At 46.9% G+C, this 15,404-nt stretch overlaps 1 protein-coding gene across 6 annotated transcripts in view; it reads left to right on the top strand.

Moving 5' to 3' along the window:
- The first annotated feature begins 583 nt into the window (after nt 1-583).
- AHI1 (Abelson helper integration site 1) overlaps nt 584-15,404 on the top strand; it is a 248,488-nt gene continuing 233,667 nt past the window's right edge. For 4 of the 6 annotated variants that reach the window (XR_008891361.1, XM_056566599.1, XM_056566603.1 and 1 more), the window contains exons 1-5: nt 584-704; nt 2,903-2,979; nt 12,112-12,233; nt 12,763-13,328; nt 14,658-14,797. Coding sequence is in view for 5 of the 6 variants with exons in the window: in XM_056566599.1 (XP_056422574.1) it covers nt 2,970-2,979; nt 12,112-12,233; nt 12,763-13,328; nt 14,658-14,797 (838 nt within the window). In the remaining variant the exon portion in view is untranslated. The remainder of the gene's footprint in view (nt 705-2,902; nt 2,980-12,111; nt 12,234-12,762; nt 13,329-14,657; nt 14,798-15,404) is intronic. The other 2 variants (XM_056566601.1, XM_056566604.1) reach the window with 2 other exon arrangements.

The following is a 15,404-nucleotide window of genomic DNA, read 5'->3' as shown; positions in this document are numbered from 1 at the left end:
TTTAAATAAAAACGGAAGGAACTGAATGCACTTTTAAAAACAGTATAACAGTTTAAAAACGCATATGGTTTACTTTTTCCCATACTGTTCCATCGTTTTTTTGCCATACGGTTTTCTTTAGAAAAACGGATTGAAAAGGAAAAACTGGGCAATGCTGGGTACTCAGCTATATATACTGTATATATATATATATATATATATATATATATATATATGTGTGTGTTGACATATTTTTCTACACAATAAATAGTATATTGGTTAAATATCCGTGACCATGAGCCCCATATTCTGTATTGTATTTTCCCAGACACTGTGGGTATAGGTGTCATTTGGGTAGCTCGGGTCATTATTGGTTAGTGTTATCGCAGATCTGCCGCTCCGATGCCGCCTGAGTGTAAACGTATTTTCAGGCACAGCTTGTAGGATTCCCCCATATAGCGCACACAATGACCATAGCGGAGCCCGAGCATCCCCACAGTCCCTGTACCCAGAGCCCAGCCACTTCCGCATGCCCTGCCGTGCCACATCCTCCGTACGAATGGCGCCCGCCTACCCCTCTCTAAGCCGATTGGCTGCCGGGTTGCCCGGGTGACGGCGGGAGGCGGGGCCGGTAACCGTGGAGCTGTTGTTGCTGCAGGAAAGTAACGGAAGAGCGGGCAGAGTGTTGTCCTTGCGGTTCTGGTTCTGAATGTTGTGGCGCTGAGGTGAGATCGTCATCCTGTTTGTGCTGCAGCAATGGAGGAGCCTGTGCCCTAGTGCAACCCTACCCTCCGTGTACACCCGGAGCCCTGCCTGCCCCGGACAAGCCCCACTCCCTAATGTACACCGGGCACTTCACGGAAACTTCACGTCTATCAGTGTATGCCAACGGGAGTGCCTGTGTAATCTATGCCATGCATAGTGCTACCGAATGACGGAGGCAGCTAAAGGGAGCCCCATAAACAGTGCTATCTGGTAGAATGTACCTGTTCTAGAGATTGCCCCTAGAACCAGTAACAGACTCTAGAGTGCCCCTAGAACCAGTAACAGACTCTAGAGTGCCTCTAGAACCAGTAACAGACTCTAGAGTGCCTCTAGAACCAGTAACAGACTCTAGAGTGCCCCTAGAACCAGTAACAGACTCTAGAGTGCCCCTAGAATCAGTAACAGTCTCTAGAGTGCCCCTAGAATCAGTAACAGTCTCTAGAGTGCCCCTAGAATCAGTAACAGACTCTAGAGTGCCCCTAGAATCAATAACAGTCTCTAGAGTGCCCCTAGAACCAGTAACAGGCTCTAGAGTGCCCCTAGAACCAGTAACAGACTCTAGAGTGCCCCTAGAACGAGTAACAGACTCTAGAGTGCCCCTAGAACTGGTAACAGACTCTAGAGTGCCCCTAGAACCGGTAACAGACTCTAGAGTGCCCCTAGAACCGGTAACAGACTCTAGAGTGCCCCTAGAACCAGTAACAGACTCTAGAGTGCCCCTAGAACCAGTAACAGACTCTAGAGTGCCCCTAGAACCAGTAGCAGTCTCTAGAGTGCCCCTAGAACCAGTAACAGACTCTAGAGTGCCCCTAGAACCAGTAACAGACTCTAGAGTGCCCCTAGAACCAGTAACAGACTCTAGAGTGCCCCTAGACCCAGTAACAGACTCTAGAGTGCCCCTAGAACCAGTGACAGACCGAGAGTTTTCCTATAACTTTAACATCCCTAGAGTGCCCCTAGAACCAGTGACAGCCCAAGAGTTTTCCTGTAACATCCCTAGAGTGCCCCTACAACCAGTGACATCCCTAGAGTTCCCCTACAACCAGTGACATCCCTAGAGTTCCCCTACAACCAGTGACAACCCTAGAGTACCACTACAACCAGTTACGGCCAAAGAGTGTTCCTATAACCATTGAAAGACCACAGAATTTTCCTATAACCTGTGACAGACCCTGGAGTGTCTCTAAAACCATTGATGACCCTAGAGTGCCCCTATTACCAGTGACACACATAGGGTGCCACTATAATGGTAAAGGGCACTTTTGCCAAAAAATACTTGACATGTTGTCCATTCATATCAAAAGTTTAGATTGCATCAGGTCTCAGTCCTGAGACCCGCTGGGATCGTGAGTTATTAGGTGGTGAAGTGCGGGGCAGCAGACTTCACTACCAAACCAGCCGCCTCGTCCAGCTCATTGGTTCCATGGACCTGTGTTTCCCAACCAGTGTGCCTCCAGGTGTTGCAAAACTACAACTCCCAGCACGCCGGGACAGCCGCCAAAGGCTGTCCAGGCATGCTGGGAGTTGTAGTTTTGTAACATCTGGAGGTACCCTGGTTGGGAAACCCTGCCATAGACTATATTAGGGTAAATGAATTGAAGAACCGTGGGTCTCTTTGCATTTGCAGCAACACTTTAAAAAGCGCTCTGTGGGGACTTAAAAAGTGTAAATAAAATAATTCAGATCATCACCCTTTTCCTATTATTTGTAAATAAAAAAATCTAAGCAAAATAAAATAGTCATATTTGGTATTGCCGTGTAGGGAATTGTACTAACTAATTAACTATAGTGTTTATGATCCTTTGCTAATACACAGCCGTCTTGCCTCCTCCCATAGACATGAATGGAAGGGGCGTGGCGGCTGTGTTCGCCAGTCATACGGCACTGCACGGAGTTCTCACCGCAGCAGAGATCGTGGGGGGTCCCCATCGCCCGGATCCCCGCGATCAGACATGTTATCCCCTATTCTTTGGATAGGGGATAACATGTTTGGCAGCAGAGTACCCCTTTAAGGAGTTAATGCAAACTGGAATTTTTTCATTCACTGTAAGTGACGTGAGATCTCTAACCTCCTCAAATTTTGTATGTCCTTTATAATATATTTTGTGCGCAGTATTGTTATGTATTAATGGATTTATGTTTTTTTTTTTATATACAGGTTGAGATCTGGACAGATATGAAGCTAAAATGATTATGTGCAAACAGCATTGGTTCTTGGTTTGAAGATGCCTACAGGTGAAATGGCTGTCATTATTTCTTGTTTCCATCCAGCAGGCTGTTATTGTGTATTACGTATGTCAGTGATCAGCAGCCTGTGGCCTTTTAGTCACACAACACATTAGCACTTTTCTCTAAATCCGCTGAACCTATTTAATACTAAAAATAATCTTGGAAACTATGAATGCCTTGTAGATTCTGGATTTCTTACTGTATATTACGGATAGGGATGTCCCAATACCATTATTTTAAGACCATGTAGAAATACCAATATTTCTCGTCCGCTCTTCATTGAGGGACACCGATAATGATGAGTATATGCTCTTGCCACTAGGAGGCGGGGACACTAGGAAAAAAAAGTCTGCTCCTCCCTGGCAGGATGTATCCGCCCACTGGAAGAGAGGTAATCAGTTTTAGCTAGTGTCAGTAGGAGGCAAGACACATGTCTGGTGCTCTCCAGACCTGGTCTCTTTTTTATTATTTTCTAGTAAGGGCTGTTTAGTTAGGTTTTTCCTCTCTTTTGTTTCCTTTCTTCAGGTGGGGGGTTCAGGCACTACCTGTTCCCCCATATGCGACAAAGGGGCACGGAACATAAGACTATGGGCCGTCAACCTCTTATCACCAACGGCCAGCGCCTGGTGGTTGTAACCTGGGTCCGGGTCCCCCATTGCCCCCTGCTCGCCCCGCTATCTTAGCCTGGTATGATGCAGCGTGGCCATAAGCTGGTTGAAGACGCCTGAGGTGAGTATAGAGGATGGCGTCAGCAGGTGAGTATGTACCCCCCTCCCCCTCCATTCCTCTTTAAAATATGGACTCTGTCCTTTATTGGGAGCGCCTATGTGTGGGGCTCGCTTGGGATCTCCTGGGGGGGTCGTGTGTTCTACATACTCGGTCTTGGAGGACAGCCGCTGGCCCTATGCAGCGGCTCCCTCCGCAGGTGTTTCCTTCCCCACTTACTTCTGAACTTCCTTGCAGTTCCTCTGCTCCGTCCGGTGTATTCAGCCGGCGGGAGTTCAGGGGGTTATGGCTGCGTGTGGCTCCGCACTTCTTCTCTCCCTCAGCCAGCGCATGAACCGGGAGGCTAGGCAGCGCCTCCTCTCCAGATGTGTACGCTGTACGGGTCATTCTTATGACCGGCATGTACTTCCCCGCAGCTATTATTCTGTGTGCCTCCAGCGGTGCCTAGCTCCGCCCATCCACCTTTGCAGAGGTTGGTGGCGCTCCATAAAGCGGTACTGCTGGCCTCAACTAAGTGCAGCCCGGCGGGAGCTCTTCCAGCCGGCCCATTCTCCTGGCCTCTGAGCTGTGTGGCTGCTTACCAGGTACTTCTATAGCGCGTTGCTCTGAGCCGTCACCGCTCCTAAGGCTGCCTGCATGCGTGCTGCTCATGGTGTGGGTGTCCCAGCCCCTCTCGCTTAGATGTTCATGCGGCCACTACAGAGCGGGGTGCCTTGCTCCCCACGCTCCCTTCCTGCCATGTTCAGTACAATCGCTCACACACACTCAAAAAAGATTATTTTTCTAGTCACTGTGACCATTTGGTGTTGCTTGGCACCCTCCTGTGGTCATTAATTGAATTGTGCCTTCATTTCCATTTCTTCTTGTGGGGTCCCACTTGACATCCAATAGCTACTACAGGCCTTTAATAACTGTTCTTATCAGCTTAATATCTGCTAGTTTTTCTTTTCTAGGGACTGTATATGGGGACCGCCTTCTTGCTTCCATCGCCTCATAAGGGGCCTGATGTGGCAAATTACCTTGAGTCAAATACGGTACACCTCCGGCATACCTTTTTTCTGCTGGGTTCTCACTCTGTCAGGGAATTTTATGAAATCCGCCATGGTAGGTCGTTGCCAGAGATTCACGATCCCTCGGAAGGTTGGGAATGCAGTCAGTTCTTCCCTATCGCTGGGTGCCAAACCATGTCTGTCGTGCCCTCAGCCGAATTCCGGCAACCCCCCCCCCCCTACAGTGAATGGCACTGCCCTTGCAAGGGCATTTGCATTCCTGACACACGCTACAGACACTTTGGCAGTTCTTCTTCTGTCATTCCGCTGGTCACCCATCTAGGGGGTGTCCTTGGTATGGGCATACTATCTGTCCCTCCTCCACAGGCTGCCACATCCGTGGCTAGTGTTCCAGATCCCCACATCCAGTGTGAGGTCTCCGTGGAAGTGGCAGGGATTGGACCTGATATCAATATGCCAGACAGTAGTCTCGCCTGTCACTCATCTCACAGCTGCCGCATCCGCGGCTGGATTCTGCTACGCCACTACTGGTGCGAGGTTTCTGATGGAGTGACCTGTTGTATACTATGGACCCATATCAGTAAGCCAGACAGTGGTCTGCGTGGTTTCCTCCGCCTCCTGTCACTTATCACGTGGCTGAGGCATCTACAACTGGAGTTCCGGTTCCCCTCTGCTGTGCGAGTGTCACGACTCGGCTGGCTGGAGGTGGATCCTCTGTGCCAGAGAGGGATTGGCGTGGACCGTGCTGGTGGACCGGTTCTAAGTTGCTACTGGTATTCACCAGAGCCCGCCGCAAAGCGGGATGGTCTTGCAGCGGCGGTAGCAACCAGGTCGTATCCACCAGCAACGGCTCAACCTCTCTGACTGCTGAAGATAGGCGCGGTACAAGGGAGAAGACAAGAGCAAGGTCGGACATAGCAGAAGGTCAGGGCAGGCAGCAAGGATCGTAGTCAGGGGCAACGGCAGGAGGTCTGGAACACAGGCTAGGAACACACAAGGGAACGCTTTCACTGGCACAATGGCAACAAGATCCGGCGAGGGAGTGCAGGGGAAGTGAGGTATAAGTAGGGAGTGCACAGGTGAGAATACTGATTAGGCCTGCTGCGCCAATCAGTGGCGCAGCGGCCCTTTAAATGGCAGAGACCAGGCGCGCGCGCGCCCTAAGGAGCGGGGCCGCGCGCACCGGGACAACACAGACGGGGAACGGGTCAGGTACGGGAGCCGAGATGCGCATCGCGAGCGGGCGCGTCCCGCATCGCGAATCGCATCCCGGCTGGGAGTAATATCGCAGCGCACCCGGTCAGCAGGTCTGACCGGGGCGCTGCGAATGAGAGAACGCTGCGAGCGCTCCGGGGAGGAGCGGGGACCCGGAGCGCTCGGCGTAACAGCGAGGGGTCCGATAAGGTCCCCAACATGTCCTATGGACCCTATACGAGGTGACGGGGATACAATCCACGACTACTCGGCCTCCCTCGATCTCCTAGGGTGGCTGGGATGCTATCCATGGCTGTTAGGCCTCACCTCCCTCCCACATGCGACAGAGGGGCATCGTGTTCACATATCTGGCTGTCGTCCCCTTTTCGCCAGCGCCTGGGGGTGTACTGACTTAGCGTTGGTTTCCCATCTCAGGGCTGCCACGGGCATGGCCAGGTTTTCCGTACCTCTCTGCTGGTGTAAGGAATCTGGATGAGGGTCCCTGCAGGTACTGGGACTGATACCACTCAGCCAGACTTTTGTCTGCTGGGTCTCCCACACCACCGGATTACCCGGCCAATCGGCCACACTACAGTACCCCACTTCTTGTGGAATGTTTGATGGAGGGATCCTGTACCTTCAGGAATCTTTTCCCAGTCAGCGAGACGGTTGTCTGCATGGTTTACTACTACGTTGGGTCAACTACCATACACTTCCCACACCATGGATGGAAGTTCAGGTGACCCACTGCCAGGGTGTAGTTCCGTGTAAATCACCCCACATTGCTCCCTGTGCCATATACAATACACCACATACTAGTTTGCAGGGTTCCCTTCTTTACCAGGTCCCTCTCTACATGCCTGCCGCTCTCACGGCTGAGGACTGGTTACCCACTTTTGGTGTGTGGTTCTGCATGCGGAACCCGGTGTCTGTGTCTGCATGGTTTTCTGCTTCACCAGGTCACCTTCCCCATTCCTGCCGCTCCCGCGTCTGCAGTCCGGTGACTCTTTCCATGTGAAGTTCCACAAAGTGTGTCTCTGTGGGTTCCCTTGACCTTTTATACCTGTACTGCCCCACATGCATCCTTCATCTCTGCATCTGCGACAGCTGTCCTGGTGTGTGACACCATTAGGGGATGGGGTGTAGGCATTTCCTGCAGGTTCCATGGCCTTTTACAGCCACTGCAGAACTTTCTGTTCCCCTTTCCAAGTGTGTCACATTGGTCTGCTTGGGGCATGGTTGTGACACACTGTTGGGTGCTGAGCCTGTTTTCCATATTCTGGATTTTTGGATGTCTGCGGCTTCTTTCGTGTCTGCAGTCTTGGAACCCCACTAATGTCGTGAGGTAACCATGTCGGTGTCCCTACATATGCTATAGACTCTCTGCACGTGTAGTGCCCACTTTCCCTTCCGCCGGTGGTGTGTGCTTCTGGCCTTCCTGTGATCTTGCTACCACAGTTCTGCGGCGGTTGAACTCCTCTTTTCTGGCATGGGGCCTGTTGGGGCAACGCCGTCAGTTCAGCCTCCCCCCATGCCTCCAGATACCTTCCTGGGTTCCTGTGCAGGGTGGCTCAGGCGCCCGCTCAGTTGCCTTGGACTCAACCGGGATGGCTCCGTTGGCGCCCATATGGTCCAGAGTTTCACACCAATGGGGGTTCCTCTCAACTCTGTTGGTTGCTGTGTGCTTTTGCTTCTTACATGCATTCGTAGTCATGTCTTGTGTCTTTGCCATGCACCAGTGTCTGGGATTGCAATCCCTCTGGGGATACAATTTAGATCCTTCATTCCTTGATATGTTGTTGCAGGGTTCCTGGGGGCTTCGTCTACCCAGTACTTTGTTCCGTTGCCGTAGGGCAGAATTCCCCTGTTCCTTCAGTGCCTGGCACATATGACATTGCCCCTTCCACAGGGGTTACGGAAATCAGACAGCTTGACATGGTCAGTGCCTGAGTTTCTTCTCGACTACCCCTTCTTTTCCCCTCCACTGGGGGGAACTATTCTGCGGAGCGCTTTCTATTGCCAAGATGGAGCCATCTCTCTCTTCCCACCTTATTGGTGGGGTATCTGGCCGGGCCCTGCTTTTTGCTGCGAGCAGAAGAAGAGCTTTTAGCAGTCTATGCTTGTGTGCTTACTGAACGCTATTGCAGCCTGGCTCTTTTCCTGTTTCTTGGTTATCTACTGCTGCTCATGCAGCCATGGCACTCTCCTCTGTTGGAGGTGTTTATGTGATCATGCGTGGATCAGCGACAGCCGGTCTAGCCACCGTCTGTTGTTTGGGTCGTACCATTGCTTTCCTCCTCCCTCGGCACAATCTCCTTGGAGGGTGTGTTCATCCTTCCCTTTTACAGTGTCACTGGTGCTGCACTGACACCACAGTCTTCTGGGGTAACCTTCCTGTGCCCAGAACCTGGGAGTCCCAGCTGGGTTCCTTTTTGTCCCCCCTCCATTCCCGTTTGGACAGCATGTTGCTTCGCAGTGCTCTGGTCCGCTCAGACCGCTGGGGTCCAAGACCAGTTAGTCTCCTTGTCTTGGACACTATCCTGGGAGACTGTGGCATGCCTTCTCTTCTGGGTCGGTTCTGGGTCGGCCCTCCGAAATCTTGGGCTTTAGTGGTGGTTGAGGTCTCGACCATGTGTAGTGATCCTGCCCAGACTTCTCTGCAATCCCATTTGTGGGGCGGTCTCACCATACCGCACTTCTACTTGTCTCGACACGGAAGTTTATCACCCGGAGCGTTTTGCGGACGTTGCATTTTATTACCCTTCAGGTACGGCGGGTATATCCTGCCAGGGAGGAGTGGTCTTTTTTTCCTAGTGTCAGCGCCTCCTAGTGGCAAGAGCATATACCCATCAGTATCAGTGTCCCCCAGTGAAGACTATGAGAAAGAGATCTTACGGTGAGTACAAAAAAAAATCCTCCTTTTTTTTCCCCAAGTACTCACAAGTGCCAGTAACCAATCCTTTTTTTTTTTTGAGTGACAAGTCAAGTGACAACAGAGGTGGTGCTAGACTTCTTGATCCCTTATCCAAAAATAAACATACCATAAACAAGATCACGGGGGTCCCCAGCAGCGGGACTCCCGCGATCAGGCATCTTATCCCCTATCCTTTGGATAGGAGATAAGATATCTAAGCACCGGAGTACCCCTTTAAGGCAGAAACTAAATCATGGGCCTGATCTTCAGTCCCTGTCCATAAAAAGAACAAATCATCGATATATCGATGAAAATAAAATATGTATGGTGAATAGGTCAGGGACTGTGCTATGTGGAGGGCTTCAAACGCCCCCATAATGATGAAGCTGCCTCTGCAGTGAAACGTGTTGCATTCTGGGAAGATTAAAAAAACCTTGCTTTTATCCACCTTTGGCTGTCCGTGTCCAGCGCCACGTTGAACCGGCGTTCCTGCTGAAACCGCTCCTTCTCACATTTGTGGCTTGCTGGAGGTCATTTTGCAGGGCTCTGGCAGTGCTCCTCCTGCTGCTTGGTTGTTGCCCTCCTATTGCCTCCTCCACATCTCCTGATGTACTGGCCTGTCTCCTGGTAGCACCTCCATGCTCTGGACAGTACGCTGACAGACACAGCAAACCTTCTTGCCACACCTCGCATTGATGTGCCATCCTGGATGAGCTGCACTACACAAGCTGCACTACTTTTGTCGGTTGTAGACTCCGTCTCATGCTACCACTAGAGTGAAAGCACTGCCAGCATTCAAAAGTGACAAAAACATCAGCCAGGAAGCATAGGAACTGAGAAGTGGTCTGTTGCCACCACCTAAAGAACCACTCCTTTATTGGGGGTGTCTTGCTAATTGCCTATAATTTCCTTCTGTTGTCTGTTCCGTTTGCACAACAGCATGTGAAATTGATTGTCAATCAGTGTTGCTTCCTCAGTGGACAGTGTGATTTCACAGAAGTGTGATTGACTTGGAGTTACATTGTGCTGTTTAAATGTTCCCTTTATTTTTTTGAGCAGTGTATTTCCTTTATGTAGTTTCCCCCAATAAGTCCCATCCAAAAGAAAATAATAAAAATCCCTCTCACCTTCCATCCGCTCTTGCCCTGAGGCCTCTGCATCCTCCGCTCTGGTAGTGGTGCAGGACCTTTTTCTGCACCCCACACGATGATGTAATTTCATCACACAGCAGTGCCTGCACCACTCTGAATTATGGAGCGAACTATTAAGAGACTTCAGCTGAGGGAAGGTGAGAGGGATTTTTTATGGTCTGCAGGTATCTGAATGGGTATCAGTATCAGGTCATCCCCAATTATGGGAGAGCATTCTTGCATTTATTGGACTGCACCCATATGCAGCTTAAAAAGTACCTGTCACCAAATAAACTATCTGGATGCAGCTTAAAAAGTACCTGTCACCAAATAAACTGTTCTCAGCTACCTCAGGCTATGTTCCTTAACTATTCAGAACACCCCTCCTGTGTATCTTACCTTTCTTCTTGCTCGCATTGTGCTATTTCTCAGCAGGAGAAAGTGGGTGTTTTCCAGCAGGCATGACATCACTGAAGCCTTCTGGGGGACAACTTCTGCCCTCACATTGTTGCAGCATTGTGATGAATAGAAGTCCTCAGGCTCTGTGCATGTTTCAGTCTGTGTTGCTATCAGTGAGGCTCCCCTTCAGCTGTCAGTCTGTGTGGTTTTCAGTGAGAATCTGTGGAGCTTTCACTTTCTGTGCATCTGTAAATCAAGCTCAGTGCGGAGAAACACTTCCTGAGTTCGGACTCCTGCCAGGCTAGAAGAGACTGAACTCACTGTATTAATTGCGTCAGGGAACAGAACAGAGCCACCTAGTGGCCGTTTTTTATATCACATTTTAAACATATTTATGTTGATAATTTTAAAAGCAAGTGAATGGGAAAGTGTCTGCTAATTACACAAGGAGCACTATATTAAAAGTATTATTTGGTGACAGGTACTCTTTAACCTCTTTCCGCAAAACGCCGTTTATAAACGGCACTGCGGCACGGCAGGGTTATGAAGTGAGCTCAGGAGCTGAGCTCGCATCATACCCGCACGGTCCCGGCTGCTATCAGCAGCCACGACCCGTGGCTAACGCCAGACATCGCCGTTCAGGCAGATGTCTGGCATTAACTCTTTAGACGCAGCAATTAAAGTTGATTGCCTTGTCGAAAGTGAATGCTTCCCGGTAGCTCAGTCGGGCTGATCGGGACCATCACGGTAAAATTGGGATGTCCCGATCAGCTAGGACTGCCTCCTGCGCCTCCGATCGGCAATTGATTGCCTGAAATCCAGGCCTGAGCAATCGACCACCGATAACACTGATCAAGTTTATTGAATCAATGTTCTGCATGTTATAGTCCAACATTGCAAAAAGAAAAAAAATTAATAAAGATGCTTTAACCCCTTCCCTGATAAAAGTCTGAATCATCCCCCTTTTCCCAATAAAAAAAAAACCTGTGTAAATAAAAATAAACATGTGGTATTACCACGTGCGTAAATGTCCAAACTATAACAATATATCTTTAATTAAACCGCATGGTCAATGGCGTATGCGCAAGCAAAAAAATTCCAAATCCAAAATAGCGTATTTTTCACTTTTTATACCATAAAAAATGAAAAAAAAAAAAAGCGATCAAAAAGTCCGATCAAAACAAAAATGATACCGATAAAAACTTCAGATCACGGCGTAAAAAATTAGCCATCACATCACCCCGTATGCAGAAACATTAAAAAGTTATAGAGGTCAGAAGATGACAATTTTAAACGTAAATGTAGTTATGATTTTTTCCAGAAGTGCGACAAAATCAAACCTATATAAGTAGGGTATCATTTTAATTGTATGGACCTACAGAATAAAGATAAGGTGTCATTTCTACTAAAAAATGTACTGTGTAGAAATGGAAGCCCCCAAAAATTACAATATTGCATTTTTTCTTACATTTTGTTGCACAATGTTTTTTTTTTGTTTCGCTGTAGATTTTTGGGTAAAATGGCTGATGTCATTACAAAGTAGAATTGGTGGCGCAAAAAATAAGCCATCAAATGGGTGAAAGGGTTGTGATTTTTAAAAGGGAAGGAGGAAAAACGAAAGTGGAAAAACGCTATGTCCTTAAGGGGTTAAGAGTACAGTTGTAGTGATTATTACAGAATTGTTCTGGTTATTGACATCTCATTGGATCTTGTACTTTGTACTTAATGCATCTATGTATAATATAACCCAGTATTTCTATTGCAGTAGAGAGTGAGGCTAAAGTGAGGACCAAGAGCCGTTTTGATGAAGTCTTCCAGAGTTATGTTGCCCTTGCAGAGGCAAAGAAGACAAGAAAGAAGAAAACTCCTAAAGAAGAACATGTTGTAGTATGTATCTCATGTGTACAGCGATATGTGGCCATTTATTTGAAGGTAGTGCATCCATAGTGCTCAGCTCTGAAAGATTTTTTTGTGAATTGTTACTTTGTAGTTCACAGTCTCTACTCATTTTCTGGGAGACTTATTAAAGGGGTTGTCCCAATATTAAATGTTATTTTTATGTGTTAGTTCAGTTAAATTAGAACTATTTTTTAACCGGGCACATAAGATGAATGTTCTGGGGAGGAATCAAAAGAACAGCAAGGGGCAACATTGCAAGAATGTAACAGGAATATCTAACTACAAGAGCATTGTGTGATCTGATACTTTAATAGTTTTAGTGTAATAATCCCCCAGAGTAAAAGTCAGTAGGTAACTGAACAGAGTAATGGGCAGAAATGCTAGTGTAAATCTATATTGTATACGTAAAAATGAGATTTCCTCATAATGTTTATGTGAGAATACCATTGCAAGTGGAGGTCAACATCTGTTGTAATTGTATAGCATTTTTCTGATTTTTTTCATGTTATCATTGAAGCTTGAAACATTCAGACATCCACTCCCCCCTGCCATTGATCACGTGCAAGAAACATTAGAAAGTGGTTCATACATCGTAGAAGATGATCATCCAAGTATTACAAGGAAAAAAGCCAGAGAATTGCTGTGGGAAAGTGAAGAAGGTGGCAATGAAGTTACCAAAGAGCTCAAGCATGTAAAATCTGTAAAGAAGAAAAAAAAGAAAGCTGGTGTGGTAGACAAAAGCAGTCCTAGTGACCAAATGGGAAAACCAGACTTAGTAGAGGAAGTCAATGCTAGTAACATCTCAAACCTCAAGGGACAACAATTTATACATTCTGAGATAATGGTGGAGACCACTTCAGAACATCTTAGCGCTACTGAGTTTCAGGATGAGAATCAACTTCTGGAGGATTACAGACTTAAAGTTTCCCAGAAGGAGACCGATGAAATCAAAGAGAAGATAAAGAAGAAACTAAGCACTCATCTTTTCAGCAGCGACGACCAACAACATCTTCTACCAAATGGGACTGAAAGGAAAAAGAGGAGGAAGAAGAGAGACTTGGTGGAAACGGAGCCAGAAACCAGGTATTGAGTTTGTCATGGGTAGTTAAATGTAAGGGGACCTGCAGTGGGTTTTTTTGAGCCACATGTGGCTTGCAGGCCTCCTCATGCCCATAACAAACAAGTGGTATTCAGTGAGGCAGGTCCTGATGCCATGGACTGTCCCATACCATCAGAAATTGTCCCTTTCATAGAACAGAGTGCTTATTCTGACCTCTATAACTTATTTTTTAACTTTATTTTTTCATATACGTGGCTGTATGAGGGTTCATTTTTATTGCTGTAATTGTTTTCATTGTTACAACTTTTGCCTTTATATGACTTTTTGATTACTTTTCATTTCATTTTTTTCTGGGATGGGATGTGACCAACAATGAGCAATTTTGGACGTTGGTGTTTTTTTTAGTTTTACGCCATTCACTATATAGAATCATTAACATCATGTTTTAATAGTTTGCACATTTCCAAACGCGGAAATACAAAATTGTGTTTTTTATTAGAAAAATGGAAAAGGTGGGTGATTTTAGTTTTCGTCAGGGGAGGGGCTTATTTTCAGTATAAAAAATATTGCATATATATATATATGCATTCATTATATGCAATCATTAGATTGCTAACACTGAATAATTGCTACGTCATTGCATACCATTACTCAGTGTTACTGATCATCTACTGATAGAGCCTACCTTAGCCGGCTCTATCAGCAGATTGGATCCGGGACTCGCATAGGGCAGGTGAGTGGATCTCCTGCATGCATTAAAACCAATCAACCAATCAAACCTGCATACATGTTGCTGGGGTGCCAATCAGTTACAGGGACTGTTATTGTGGTGCTTAAGTTCCGTGATCGCTATTGATCAGTGCGGTTAAGGGGTTATAGACGGACATCGACAGGATCGTCTTTGGTTGTCAAAAACAGTGAGTGCATGACTGCTGAAAACAGCCATCGTTCACAGTCTATAAAGCGAGCACAGGTGTATGTTGTCTCGTGATAAATTCATTTATAGGCCCCCAATGACCTCTATGTCAGGGTTTCCATCTTGTGCTGTATGAATTAGTACAGCAAACGGCCCTGTTTTATGCAGATGCTTCCAGAAAAAGTAAAAACTATCACATGGAAATAAGAAAATTCCGAGGCAGATTCCACTTACAGCAGCCTCCTCCAGAATCGGCGCGTCCACGTGGAACTTCAGCGCGTAAATTCCACAGTGTCACAGTGGGGCTACCCAACAGTGTCTGCAGCGAAGAGAGCTGACAGATTTCCTTCAAAGCATCTTAGTTCAGGCTATTTCTTAATTTCTAAGTGTAAAATGAACTGCAGATAAACTCATGATATCTATTGTTTTTACACAGTGTTATGTCCCTATTGGAATTGCAAGCCACACCAGCAGAAATACATGATCAGCCTCAGTCAGACGCATCTCCATCTAACGCTGATGTACATGAAGAGGTTCCTAAAATAGAAGGCAGGAAATCTAAGAAGTCAAAGACAGGTTGGTACTGAACAGTGTCTTTTTTTTTCTTGGGCCGCTATAAAAGCTGTAGGTTCAAGCAGGGCCCCTTTCATCGTTCAACTACCGGGATGTAGTCATCTCAAGCATTCACTGCCTGATATATCAAAACATTTATATATCCAGAAAACACCTTTTAAAGGGCTTATCAAGCTTTTTTTTAAATGGCCCAAAACATGGCAGGACAAAGCAATAGATACTCACTTATCTGATCCTGCGGCGATCCTAGAACAAGCTTCGGTGGGTGTCACAGTGGCCTCAGTGGTCATCTTCTGTACTCGTGCCATCACTTCTCAGTAATAAGAGCCATGATGCCAGAAGTATCTGTTCATTTAGGAGCCCACATGTATATTCTGTCAGAAAGGGCTGTTTAACTAAGCTTTATAATCCAAAGTCTGGGTAACTTTCCACATTTCATAGAATTGTTTACTAAAATATCTGTTAAATAATTTTTTTTTTAAATTTATTATATTGAAATCCAACTTCTTCACATTTCGAGAATTCCCATAATTCAAGTCCCTTTTTATTCCTTATTCTCTTTTTACCCTCAGCCATATGCCCTATAGATGATGTTATTTGCATTAGGGAT

This window comes from Hyla sarda, chromosome 3 (genome assembly GCF_029499605.1).
Source record: "Hyla sarda isolate aHylSar1 chromosome 3, aHylSar1.hap1, whole genome shotgun sequence".
NCBI classification, from domain to species: domain Eukaryota; kingdom Metazoa; phylum Chordata; class Amphibia; order Anura; family Hylidae; genus Hyla; species Hyla sarda.
This window is presented reverse-complemented; position numbering and strand designations above follow the sequence as displayed.